Source organism: Dromiciops gliroides, chromosome 1, assembly GCF_019393635.1.
Source record: "Dromiciops gliroides isolate mDroGli1 chromosome 1, mDroGli1.pri, whole genome shotgun sequence".
Taxonomy (NCBI): Eukaryota; Metazoa; Chordata; class Mammalia; order Microbiotheria; family Microbiotheriidae; genus Dromiciops; species Dromiciops gliroides.
Window position 1 is genome coordinate 720,268,608 of NC_057861.1, and position 14,370 is coordinate 720,282,977.

General features: G+C 36.1%; 1 protein-coding gene across 1 annotated transcript in view; it reads right to left on the minus strand.

The window, feature by feature from the left end:
• Positions 1-3,732: 3,732 nt before the first annotated feature.
• Positions 3,733-14,370, minus strand: part of LOC122737331 (contactin-6-like) — a 482,372-nt gene continuing 471,734 nt past the window's right edge. The window contains 3 exon segments of the mRNA XM_043979812.1: positions 3,733-4,216; positions 4,218-4,264; positions 11,966-12,134. Of these exon segments, the coding sequence (XP_043835747.1) occupies positions 4,163-4,216; positions 4,218-4,264; positions 11,966-12,134 (270 nt within the window). The 3' untranslated portion in view covers positions 3,733-4,162.

The window sequence follows — 14,370 nt, forward strand, 5'->3', positions numbered from 1 at the left end:
AGCTTTCAGTTTGGTGCCATCTTATTTTTGATATCTCTCAGTGCTCAGAAGAAAACAAGCACTTGAGGCACATAAGGAAAGAATAATAATGACTGCCATGGGATTTAGGATGAACCATCTTGGTCAAAGGACACACCCTCTTATGCACAGCTACATTTGACTAGGACTGGCTGCCCCTTTCACAACCCCAACTCTGATATGTCTTTTGTGCCAGAATCCCTACTTACTTCTATTGGGACTATCAACCAATCTGAATCATGTGCCACAGCAGTCACCTTAATTAGTATTGATGTGCTTCTGTCATGGGGTTGTTAAGACAGCTAGCTTGCACTGAACCCTGATGACCGGTTTTTGATATTGTCCATTTGTTTTGTTCCACAGGGAAATAGACAATGTCTGAGGCACAGGAGGGCATATGGCTCATTACAGTGTGTACTATTTGCTTGACAACCTGCTCAGGCAAAGAACAATTTCCCAAGCTTGGTCAGCAGTTGTCCATCTGCTGCTGTACATGGCTGTGTCTTTCTAAGGACCCCAAACATCTGAGAAAGTGAGACATATAGTCCTTAAGCCTAACTATGCAATTTTGCTGTTATATATGATTCGGCCCATGATTTATAGAAAATTAGAATATTCAGTTTAAAAAGATTTTTTTTTTCCATTAAAAGATGGGAGCAGGAGGAAGTGAGGTGAGGGTTTTCCAGCCCTTTTAATATGTTGTAGTTTTTGGAATGCAAGTAAAATAAGAATCCTTGAGGATAGAATACATTAATTTTTCTTTTCTATCACCAGGTCACCAACCAGTATCATGCAGAAAATAGGTTCTCAGTTGTATCTTGTTGAATCGAATTGAATAGAAAGAAGTTTTCTGGACTAGGTATTCAAATATGTCTTTTCTAGTTCTGGTTCTAGTATATTACCTGACCTTTCAAAAAAATCACTTCCCCACTACGTACTGCCCTTTCCTCATTTGCAAAGAGGTCCTGAAGATCATTGAGGGGCCCTTCAAATTCAAAGGTTCTGTGATTGCTAGAATTCTTTTTGCAAGCATTTATTCCCTTCCTTTCCTTTTAAAGTGATATGTACATCATCTCTTCACTAAAATAGATAATTTTTTTTCTGTAACAGAGTAGAATGGCAACCAGATATTCATTTCTCTGTAACATTAGAAGTTTATGTCACATAGAAAAATACCAAACCATGGAACAAGTACCCATGCTATATGTTTCTTATCTTATCGAGTGATGGCTGTAATTCATTGAAATGTATGGCAAGCCTTACATGACAGTTGTTTTCAAAAGATATAATTTTTTGTAAATGCTATGATTAACCCAGACATTAACCTTCTATAACATGGGCAGCTCCCCAGGGGAACCAAATGTACTTAGAGTTCAGAGAAAGAGGATCTTTTGAATGCAACATGTATTAATAAATTGATGACTGCACAGGAAATCTGAGATCATATATTCCCAGAACACCACCTACAAAGAAGGGAAACTAGGGCTCAGATAAATCAGGCGATATTTCCCAGACATACAATCATCCAAATCACAGAACTAGTCACTCCACATGGCTTTATTAAGCACCTCCTTTGTGTCTAACAGTGTGGTAGCACTGTAGCTATGAAAAAATACTGTTCCTTTCCTAAAGAGACTTCTTTTGGGGGGAAAACAACATATGCATGTAAAATACACAAAATATGTAAAAATACACAGAAATTAAATTTGTGGTTAAAGACTTGCATCTGGGTAGGAGGAAAAGGGCTCATGTAGGAAAACACTGTTAAGCTGAGCTTTCAAGTAAGATGGAATTCTAAAGGTTAGAGAAGGGAGTGGATTTCAGGCATTGAACCAGACTACAAAGTCATGGCAATGAATGGTGTTATGAGTATCAGAAAGCAGGCCAGTTTGGCTGGATTATATACATTCTGCAAAGAAGAGTAATATATTACAAACAGGAAATTAATACAACCAAGACAGAAGCTTGGTCTTCATACTCATGATCCTGATTCTTGATATGATGCAACAAATTACCTCTCAATCATAAACATTGGTCAACTCTTGAAAATATTTTCTTAAATTAATGAATGTGATTGCACTTTATTTCTTTATTCATGAACAAATGGTCACTACATTGAGACAGAATTTTACCTCCAGTAAGTAACATATATTAGGTACTTAATAAATGCTAATTGACAGAATAACTATCCTAGTAGTGGTTGGTGTATGGGTGGAGCCCTGAGTCTGAACTCCAGGAGATCTCAATTTAAATCCAAACTTAGAAATTTACTAACAGTGTGAACCTGGGCAAGTCACTTAACCTATATCTCAGTTTTGTTGTTCACTCATTTAACTTAGGTTTGACTCTTCATGACCCTATTTTGGGGTTTTCTTGATGGAGATACTACAGTGGTTTGCCATTTACTTCTCCAGCCATTTTACAGATAAGAACACTGAGGCCAACAGGGTTAAGTGACATGCCCATGGTCACACAGCTAATAAGGGTCTGAGGCTGGATTTGAACTCAGGAAGATGAATCTTCCTGATTTTAGGCCTGGCACTCAATCCCACTGTGCTACCTAGCTGCCCAGTATCAGTATGCTCAAAATTAAAAAGAAGGATAAAAATAGCATCTACCTCCAAATGTCGTGAGGATCAAGTGAAATATATTACAAAGATCCCAGGGACAGTTCTGGCACATAATGAGCACTTAATAAATGTGTGCTCCACCCCCACCCCCACAGTAGTGCAAAACTGGTGTCCATTTTGTATAATCCTTAAAATTCTTTCATACATCTCCCCACCCACAATACACTATGGGAACAGAATAAAAAAAAATTAGAATTATTTATCATAGATGGGGTGCCACCTACTACCTGAAAAATTCCATTGATATTTCACAGTGTAAATCCTCCCTCCCACTTGGAATAACTTATTTTGAATATATTTTTCATTTATTTAACTGTGTTCTTACTGTGCCCCACCTCCCAAGAGAATGCAAGCTTCTTCAAAGCAGTAATGTTTCCATATTTTGTGGGTTTTTTCATATCTTCAGATCCAATCAGTCCTCCACTGCTTACCATGTCAACAAAGATCTATCAAGCACACAGTGTATAGAAGATTACTGTGCTAGATTTCTGGAGATACCAAGATAAAATTAGAACACTGCCTGCTCCCAAGGACGTTAACATTTGTTTAGGGGATATAACATGGTATTAACTGGAACTTATTCTCATAGCAGCCCATAGGAGGAAAATTGTAAGTCTGATCAATTCCATTTTGAAGATATAAAAAGAGTGAGTTGCCCAAATTGAGTGGTTTGAGTGTATGTTTTTCTTTTTATCCTAGTATATAGCAGATCCTTTAATAAATGCTTCATTAGTCAAAGTGGATTTGTGCATGGATTATAGTTAGTGTAAGAGCCTAGAAAGATTTTGTTGTTGTTGTTGAATTAATGTGTAATTAAGAACTACACATTTTTGGTGAGCTGGGGTGTTCCCCCACTTTTACAAGTTGCAACATATTTTTAAGGGGAAATATTTTAATGCCTAGGAAAAAACAAATTATTTTGAAGGTCATCATAATCCATTAGTAATGCTAATATTTTTCATTCCTCCCTGATAAAAACCCATTTGTTAATAGACAGAATGCATCATTTCTTGGGATGGCACCCTGGTTAAATAAATAAATAAAGCTCAAATGTAAACAAATAGCTTTTATTTTCTTTCCAAGCATATTAAGAATGTCACATTGAAGCAAATGGTATGGGGAAAATAAAAATCCACATCTCAGTTACTGTCTTTACACTCAATCCTGTATCATGTTATCATGACTATCATCCCAAATGGGATCAGCCCAACCTATTTGTGGAGCTTTCTAAACACTCTTCATAACTATTTTAAGGTTCTCTAGTTACAACTCCATAGAACATTTTCAGCACTTTTGAAAAGCCAGCATTCACTTAGGGTGTTTCCACATTCAAGGTTGCTTAAAATCACTATATCAATGCATCACAGATATTTACAACGGTATGAACAATGTCCAATTCAGTTCATTCCAAGGAAGTCTTTATCAAAAATGTTACTGTGACAACTGAAGTGTAGCCGATTGTATATATAGAACAATCTGCTTTCAAAGTCCAAGATGGTTATGGTTTCATTCAATCATTGAAGTGACACAGCTGTAAAACAGTCCAAAATCACAATGACAGCTGACAAGGAAATTGACTCTAGGTTCTGAAATGTGCATTCCTCCAGAACTTAAGCCTGTAAAAAATAAAAATAAATCAGAAGAAGTGATCACATTTGCTCAGTAAATATTCTTAAATGAACGGATTTGTTAGTATGAATTCATTTTCTTTCAAATAATAATTTTCTTAATTTTATATATGATTATTGGGTTTCTTTGTGAACTATATCCTGTAATATTCTTTTTAAATACAAATAAAATGTCTTTTTTATTACTTAAACCTATGCATATCTATCATCTATCTATCTATCTATTCATATATCTATCAATTGAATATATTATCTAAGCATTCAATTTTTCAATGTATATTTCCCTCCATCCACCCAACTATAAATTTAAGTGTATATTTATTTAAAAAAATTCATTTTCTGGAGTTTTGTCATCCAAGTATGCCAAACAAAAAGACTGTTATCAATTATGTGTATTGGTCATCATTTTTGTTTGTTTGTTTTTTGCTGGGCCAATTAGGGTTAAGTGACTTGCCCTAGGGTCACAACTAGCTAGTAAATGTCAGGTTTCTGAGGCCAGATTTGAACTCAGGTCCTCCTGGAAGCCAGAGTCAGTGCTTTATCCACTGTGCCAGCTAGCTGCCCGCAAGTACATTTGTCTTTGAAAAATAATCAACAGCAACAACAAAAAATGTGATGTAAAATAAAAAAATGAAGCTAAAGATATTCAAATTACACTTGAATCTGTGGATTGGTTAGTTTGTCCAGCAGTGCAATTTTTTATTGGTAGAGTTTAACAGTTAAGATAAAGAAAAACTCCAAGGGTCAAAAATAATAGCTTCAAATCAATATGGTGCTTATGGCCATGCTGGGAAAATAAGCGTACCTAAGCCTATTTACCCCACACCACCCCTTTTTGGGTCTTTACTATTCATATTGATTATTAAAAATCACAGGGAGTTTTGAGTAGGTATTATATCATTGATTTTCTGTGTATTCCAGTCATCTAATATACAGCCTAGTACAAAGTAGGGGCTTGCTCTATAAATCCTTCTTGATTGACTAATTTGGTTGCTTCTATTTTCTAAGAAAACAAAAGAGAATAATGCATTAATAGTATGGATATTTTTAGATTTTAACCCATTTTCTGCAAATTCAACACCACTGCCCCTTCAGTTGCTTGACTCTTCAGTTCACGCTTAAAGAATGGGTTTGATGAGTTTGTCTCTGGAACACCTAGGTTCAAAATTAGAATCCTATGGTTTTGAGCTTTCCAGCTTAAATCAGCTATCCTCCTTTCCAAAGTCCCACTACTCTGGGAAGATACATTCCACAACGTAAATACATGCACACATGTAGACATACAAATAGTCTCTATACACATACATATACACACATACACATACATAGTGCATATATACACATACACACGGGGAGACATTCATGCATACATGCATACATGCATACATGTGTGTCTCTCCAGAAATTAAAAATAATATTTAGGCGTTGGTGGAAAAAAAAAAGGAAGGGTGGTCTTACAATTGACTTTATTTCATGATCTTAAATTAGATACTTAAGGAGGAAGAAGAAGGAAGTAGCTATTTTCCCTATTCTACTTCTAGAATGTACTATATTGCTTATTCTTGTTATATAGCTAGTTTTCCTGCTCCCCAGCATTTGCTGAATTGTCATCAAAACACTTCAGAAGTTTCTTTGATGATTTGGTTTGTCATTTGGATAGCTTATCTAAAGACATCCCGCTCAACTCAGACCGGGATTATTATAGGTTTAGGTGTCAGTAAGGACATTTTAAACTTCTGTCAACTGAATTTTGGTTGTCCAACAACATAACTTCAAGTTTTAACATTATTGCTATTGGAAAAAATAACAACAACAACAACAACAAAAACAACAACTATTCTATCCCTCCCACAATTTGCAGCTTTGTGTCACCCAGGGTTTTCAAGGAAATAATCAACAAAATTCTCTGGAATATATCTGTTTGGGGGAAAATGTTCATAGTCAGAAATATCATAAAATGTAATATTCGTATATTTTGTAAAAGATAAGTTGGCATAAATATAGAGGAAAACATAGAACCAGAAGTTTGAATATAAGGGAATAAAAAATGAAAAAAAAAAGAAAATAACAGAACAGTTCTGTAATAAATATCCCAAGTAAAACGTTAAACCCTTCATTCCTCCATTCAACAAAGAATTTTTTTTTATGGTGAGGCAATTGGGGGTTAAGTGAACTTGCCCAGGGTCTTACAGTTAGGAAGTGTTAAGTGTCTGAAGCCAGATTTGAACCCAGGTACTCCTGAATCCAAGGCCAGTGCTCTATTCACTGCACCACCTAGCTGCCCCTCAACAAGGATTTAAAAGTACCTATTTGCTACCAAGGCATTATGATAAGCATTAGGAATGAAAATACAAAAATGAAAAAGCCTTACTTTCAAAGAAGTTATATTCCATTAAGGGAATCAATGTGTGCACAGAAAATTTAATTTCAAATAGATTTTAAAAGTTGTTTTGGGGAGGGCATAAGCAGTGTACTGTGGGGAGGGGGTTAAGATAGATTATTCAGGAAGTGATGCTTGAGCAGTGATTTGAAGGAACCTAGAAATTCTCCAAGTTAAATATGAGACAGGAGCCCATTCCAAACATGGATGACAAAAAAAAAAGGCAAAGTGAGTAGAGATGGGCATTCTTTTAGGGGGAACAGAAGATAGGTCTGTTTGAGGGGAACAAAGATTGTATGTAAGAAAACAATACGGAGATATATCTTAGAAGGTAGTCAGGAACCAGGATGTATTATAAAATGACTATAAAATCAAATAGAGGGTTTTATTTCTTTATTTTAAAGACAAAATAGAAGTCCTGAAACTTCTGAAGAAGGAAAATGACATGGTTCAAACAATTATTTTGGTATGTCAGTTGTTCGCTCTATGGAGAAATAATTTTAAATGATCAAAGGAATGGAGTCAGAGAAATCACAGACTTATACGAACTGATGCCATATAGGTGAGCAGAAACAGGAGAACAATTCATACTAGAACATCAGAATAGTAAATACAAAGAACCCTGAACGACTTAAGAACTCAGATCTAATGCAATGGTTACCATGAATCTTGAAAATTAATGATGAAGTATGTTAACCACTTCCTGCAAGGGAGGTAAGGACTCACAGTGCAGAATGAGAAATGTATATTTGAAATGACCAATGAGGGAATTTGTTTTGCTTGTCTATACATATGCCGTTACAAGAATTTTGTTTTTCCTCCCTCCTTCCTTCCTTCCTTCATCTTTACTTCTTCCATTTTCTTCCTCTCTTTCTTCCTCCCACCTTTTACTCCTTGCTTTCCTTCCCTTTCCTCCTATTTTTCCTCTTCCTTCTCTATCTCTCCCTTTTCCCTTTTCCCTCTGGCTCCCTTTCCCTCCCCCCTCCTATCCCTCTTTCCAGTAAGAAAGTGAAAGCCTGTTTGTTAAGTAGGGGAAAATAATTTAAAAACCCCCCACAAAGCCCACCATGTTGATTTATTTCTATAGTCCTTTCAGGTAGGGAGGCTGCGTTTAGGTGTTTTCTAAGCTCCAGTAGGGTTAAAACTGATTGTCTGCCATATTATATCTGGTATCAATTTATTTAACCTCTGAGAGTGGAATGTCACTAGATTGCCCAATGTGAAACAAACTAACCTTTCTCTGAAAACAATCTAGCAGGTTCAGATTTGCATGTCAATCTATATTGGATTCAGATCCATAAATATTCATTGCACTTATAGCCTGGATGAGATACAGAGATCAAATTTTAAAGCCAAACAAAATGAAACAATAGTTCAACTAATGGATTACAGGGGAAAAAAAAAACATTAGGATGTTTTTGAAATCGTCCAGGTGTTCAGTGATGGGGGCCTGAGCTAGTATGGTGGTCTTGTGACTGGAAAAAAGGGAGGAAGATACCAGATAAATTGTGGCAGTTGAATCAAGATTTGACAAGATGTTTCCAAATGAATGAGAGTGAAACATGCTACTGACTCCGGTCACAAACTTAAGTTCATGAAAGGATAGTTGTGATTGCAGCAAAAATATAAGAACTTCATGTGGTAGAAGGTAGGATAATAAATTCAGTATCAGAAATATTGATATTTTGATACACATTACAATAACTGGAGTTGCCCAACAAGTAATTAGGGAAGTGAAGCTGTATTTTAGATCATTTTCCATTAACCAAATGACACAGTGATGTGACAACAGTCTTTCACCACACTAATGACTTCTCTGTGATCAATTTTTCTGTATATGACATTTAGAGGGCATAAGAAAATTAGATATTTAGGATTTATCTTCATAGAAGATACTGGAACTGACTGGAGCTGATAAAACAACAATAGCAACAAAATATCTAGAAGGGGAGTTACAAGAGGAATTAGACAGTAATACCATACTAGTGGAGGATCTGAATCTCCCCCTCTCAGAATTAGATAAATCTAGCCTAAAAATAAATAAGAAAGAAGTGAAAGAGTGTGAACTGATTAATAGAAAAGTTAGACATGATAGACGTCTGGAGAAAACTGATATGGGAATAGAAAAGGAGGAATTCAGAGAAACCTGGAGGGATTTGCATGAACTGATGATGAGTGAGATGAGCAGAACCAGAAGAACATTGTACACAGTATCATCAACATTGTGTGTTGATCTACTGTGATGGACTAGATTCTCCTCACCAATGCAATGGTACAGAAGAATTCTGGGGGACCCATGATGGAAGAGGATCTCCAAATCCAGAAAAAAAAAAAGAACTGGAGTATAGATGCTGATTGAACCATGCTATCTCTTTTGCTTTTTGTGCTGTTGATTTTCTATTTTGAAGTTCTTCCTCATTGCTCTAATTATTCTTTTATATCATAACTAATACAGAAATATGTTTAATGTTATTATGTATATTTTTATATAAAACATATATATATGACCTATATCAGATTACCTGCTGAATTGGGGAGGGGGGAGGGAGAAAACTCTGAAATTGGAAAGCTTGTATAAAAAAAATGTTGAGAACTATTTTACATGTAACTGGAAAAAATGAAATATTTTTATCAGAAAAAAAAAATATCTAGAAGAAGACAGAAAATAGGAGGGGATCCAGGACAAAACTCTGAGGTAAACCTATGGTACTAGGAAAACACTGATTTTTTCTGTAAAGGATTCTGAGAAAAAACTAAAGACATAGAAGAACTAGGAGAATTAATGTTGTAAAAAAAAATAGCTTTTCTGGTGTGAAGATCTCCCCATGCCAACATGCCCTCTTGCAAACGATCTCCCACATCCCTCTCCTGAGGAGGAGAAACAGAAAAACAAGAAGAAGCCCCTATTGCAGAGTCTGAACTCGTATTTCATGGATATAAAGTGTCCAGGCTGCTATAAAATCAACACTGTCTTCCCCCATGCACAAACAGTGCTTCTCTGTGTCAGATGCTCCACTGTACTTTGTCAGCCTACAAGAGGAAGGCAAGACGTACAGAAGGATGCTCCTTCAGAAGAAAGCAGCACTAATGACTGAATCAAGATGAAAGAGGAAGTGTAAAGAATAAAACAAATTTGGTATAAAAAAAAAGTTTTGCCGGGTATGTCTTGACAGTGGTCAACAGTGTCAAATGCTAGAGAGATCTAAAAAAATGCTAGAGTTTGAAATAGAAAACTCCCCAGATTCATGACCTAGAATAACGAGTTTCTATTTCCTTAGAAACTATTTCACTAGGGATCATACATTATTTTATCAAGCCCTAGGGGTTATTCTGGTTAGATTGCCATGAATTCTAATATGTGGAACCACAAAATAGAAGACTGGGATGGCAAGGTATACATAGCTACCATTCTTCCCTACCCTCACATATGAGATCTTTGCTTCATATTTCACAGGGGAAGGCAGCTAGGTGGTGCAGTGGATAGAGCACTGGCCCTGGATTCAGGAGGACCTGAGTTCAAATCTGGCCTCAGACCCTTAAAAATTACTAGCTGACAGGGCAGCTAGGTGGTGCAATGGATAGAACACTGGCCCTGGAATCAGGAGTACCTGAGTTCAAATCCGGCCTCAGACACTTATACTTACTAGCTGTGTGACCCTGGGCAAGTCACTTAACCCCAATTGCCTCGCTAAAACAAAACAAAACAAAACAAAACAAAACAAAACAAAACAATTACTAGCTGTGTGACCCTAGGAAAGTCACTTAACCCCAATTGCCTCACCAAAAAACCAACAAAAAACCAACAAAAAAACAAACAAACAAAAAACCCATATTTCACAGGGGTAAAAAAAAACACTTCTTAAAAGCTCCATTTTCTCCACTTCTCATCTCAAGTCCCCCAGATTCCTCCTTCTAGCATTTCAGTCTTCTCTCCTGTTTTTTATTAACAGGTACCAATTCTCCTGCCAAGGCAAATTCTTCTATACAAAAAAGTAAACCTATTCCATGCCTTTTTCTTTCTTTTTCTCATGGCTTTTTCACTAGCAGATTTTCCCTTTTCTCACCATCTCTCTTTCGTTTAGATTCATTCTTCCCCTATATACAGGCTAATTTCCTACTGCCCACCAGTATACTCATCTTCAAAAAAACTTTCAGCCTTTTCATCTGTCCCAAGAGGTATTATGGAACACATCTCATATTTTGTAGTTCAACTCCTCCTTTGATAGGTATCCCCATTTCATCTCTTCTCTCTTAACTCTTAAAAAATCGGTTTCCACCACGATCAGTCCATGAAACTCCTTTTTACAAAGCTACAAATGATCTATTTGCCACGGTGTGATAGCCTTTTCTCAGCCCTCATCATTTCTGACTTGGCTTTAGCTTTGCCAATCGCTCCTCGCTATTGCTCACAACATAACTAATCTGTTGTCAGTTTTGATGATTTTTCCTATATACACCTTTTATGCATGCCCCCTGCTATGCTCTGAATCTGTGGCACCTCATGCCAGTCCTGCTGCAGTCCTGTTGATCTTTTGGCCACATACCTATCCCAACTATAGTCCCTCCTCCTCTCCAATGTTGAAATGATCTTCCTAAAAGGTATAAGTCCAGTTGTTCCTTATTGACTCTAGCATTAAAAAAATAGCATACAGAACCATTCATAACCTTTCCCCCTGCAAAATGTGATCCAATTACATTAGCCTTTTGATGTTCCTCCCACAAGATACTTCCAACTTGGGGAATTTTTACTGGCTGATCCCATGATTGGAATGTTCTCCCTCCTCTTTTCTTCCTCTTGGTTTCTTAAAGTGCCAGCTAAAATCTCTTCTTCTATTAAAAACAAACAAAAACCTTTACAATTACCCTTTAATGCAATTGTCCTTTTTTTGTTCATTATTTCCAATTTACCACGTATGTGTATGTGTATGTATAGTAATTATTTGCAGGTTGTCTCCCCCAGCTTCATTTGTCTGAGTTCCTTGAGAGCAGGAATTGTCCACTGCCTTACTTTGTATCCCTAGTGATTAGCATAGTGCGTCAAATTTGAATGGCAGACTAATTGACATCTGTTAGGTAGGTGAGTATATCTCTTAAAATAAATTATGCATTTTTTGCAACTTCTTGCTTGAGAGACAAGCTATAGAAACTGGATGATCATGAGGTATACTTTTACCTACAGTTTTCACCTCAAACATAAACTCCTTAATTTTTCACACTGTTCAGAAAATTAATAAACACCTTGTACTTGCTACTGCCTCATTTCTCACTGGCATAATAAAATAGCCCAAAACCAATACAGTGAAACTTACTTGATATTTTAGGAATCCTAATTTTTTCACTGCTGCTACCATCTCCACCATCACTGACTGTTCTTATTTCAATTATGTAATCTTCTTCAAAGGGAACAAGAAGCTCAGCAGATGTATTATTTGTTTCCAAAATATATGTTTTACTTTGTCTGTTTTGCCTGTATAAAATCTAAATAAAATTAAATATTAAAATTAATGGTGGATTTTATTTCTTTTTAAATTCCATGTAAGTTTATCTCTCTCCAGCTGTTTCTGTAAATTGCTAATAACACCACATTTATTATTTCTTGACAATATTTTTTCCTATACTGATCCACTCTATTTCCACATCAATTTTCTAGTCTATTCCTTTATAGAGGAGGTATGAGAAGAGTACTAAGAACCATGAATATCTGCTTTAGAATAAAGACACATGGTAGGAAACACACATACTTTTGTCCATGTACAGAATTATTGTACCTATCACTGAATCTCTTTGACATGGCAGGTATGAAGAAGGGAAACATGGATTTATGAATCTAGCAACCCAGAAAACCAATGATACCTCCTGAGCCTAACTGTTAAGATAGAAAAATAGGCATATCCTTGTGCTTTTTGAGATCATCTTTTCACTGTGCTGCCTAAACTTTGGCAAAGTTAGCATCCCTTTCCTCAAGGAATCTTGAAATCTATCTCTGTAAGGCCTGATTCTAATAGATGAACTTTTGCCTCATCATGACAGGAATGGAGTCCCTATCCACATCTCAGCTATCTCCTCCAAAACTTATGGCTCCTATTATGTGCCTTCTACCTCCATTAAAATATAAAGTCCTTGAGGATGTCTGCCTAACATCGCTGTCCTCAGTGCTCAGCTTATTATCTGTAGCAATGTCCCTCATTTCCCAGTCATGTAGTTTGAAAAGGTGGAACTTCCAGTATAGCACAACCCCAAAATGAAATCTTCTTATAAAATATGGGGGAATTCTTGTCTAGTTCTAGATGTTGAATTTGCTTCATAAATATCCTCAAAATCAAGAATTCTAGGACACAGCCTTCTAACAAGAGGATAAGTATTTCTTGATGCAAGGAAATAATCCAGGATTGGGGAGCTACAGTAAAGAGGAGGATCATCAATGACTTACAATGATGGGATGAGGGAACAAAAGTAATTGGATACTTCCTCTTGCTATATCAATGTGCTATTGGGATGGGATAGATGTAGCTACCCCTATTTGAGAGGATGCCTATGCATTCTGAAGGTATTTCTTGAATGAACTTGAGGCTCACCAGAATGGAAATAGGTTTAGGTTGAATTTTTTGTTCTATTATGGTTATTTTTATTTATTTGTTTATTTTTGCAATTTGGGGAAGAGAGCAGAATGCAGAATAGGAGTGCCATACTAAATGAATTAATTGCTACGTTGAGTAATTTATGCTACTTGGGGTAATTTTTCATCCATCTAAGTTATTTTCTAGACATGAATTCTGTTCAGAAGTTTTCAAGCTGAAACTATGGGCGTGAGCATAGTGGGAGAAGGTATGTAGAATTTGGGGGGAGAGAGGACTGAATCAGGGCCAATGTAAGAAATGGTTGGTACAATCCTAGAATCTGAGTTATGTATCCCCTGGCTATCTATATCTCTCTCTGTCTCTATCTCTATCTCTATTTCTACCTCTATCTCTATCTTCATTTGAGTATATACCATTTTTTCCTTTTGGACTGAAAGCTACAAAAAGAACAGAGATTACATCTCATCAAAATTGTGTATATTATAGCATCCAGCACAATAATTTGTATACATTAGGTGCTTGATAAATGCTTGCTGACCTGACCTGAATGATAAAATTATCATATCATCATTGTATGACTAATTCTTTTCTTTTGGTATGACTAATTCTTAACAAACTGAATTAGAGAGGTGATGTTTTATTTTTCATTAAACTTAGTTACTCTTGTTAAAGAAAAAAAAATTGGCCACTGTGTCTAAAAATCACACAATTTATCTTTATTAATTAAGTGGCTTGAGGATATTATCTTTAGAGCATGCTGTGAAGAGTCAGTATTTAGTTTGGAAAAGTTTCAAATGCTGGTGTATTTATCTGCCAAGATATGATGCCCATTAACACTGATGGAAGTGGAAATGATTTACTCTGGTACCCCTGATGCATTTCTACTAAATCATTTATCTGTTGTCACAAGGGTCCATCTTCCTGGAACAAAGAGTGTTTGGAACATAAGCGATAGTCTTTTGCTTAGACTTCTTAGATCCCTCCAGGCTTCTCTATCAATGACTTACTTATCTGCATCATAACCAATTATTGGCTTGTGAGAGGGGCCTACATACCTGTTGCCTGATGAATCATTTCTGTATTCAAATAGATAACTTACTGAAGCTTTATATTTCTCTGTTCCATAAACACAGTGA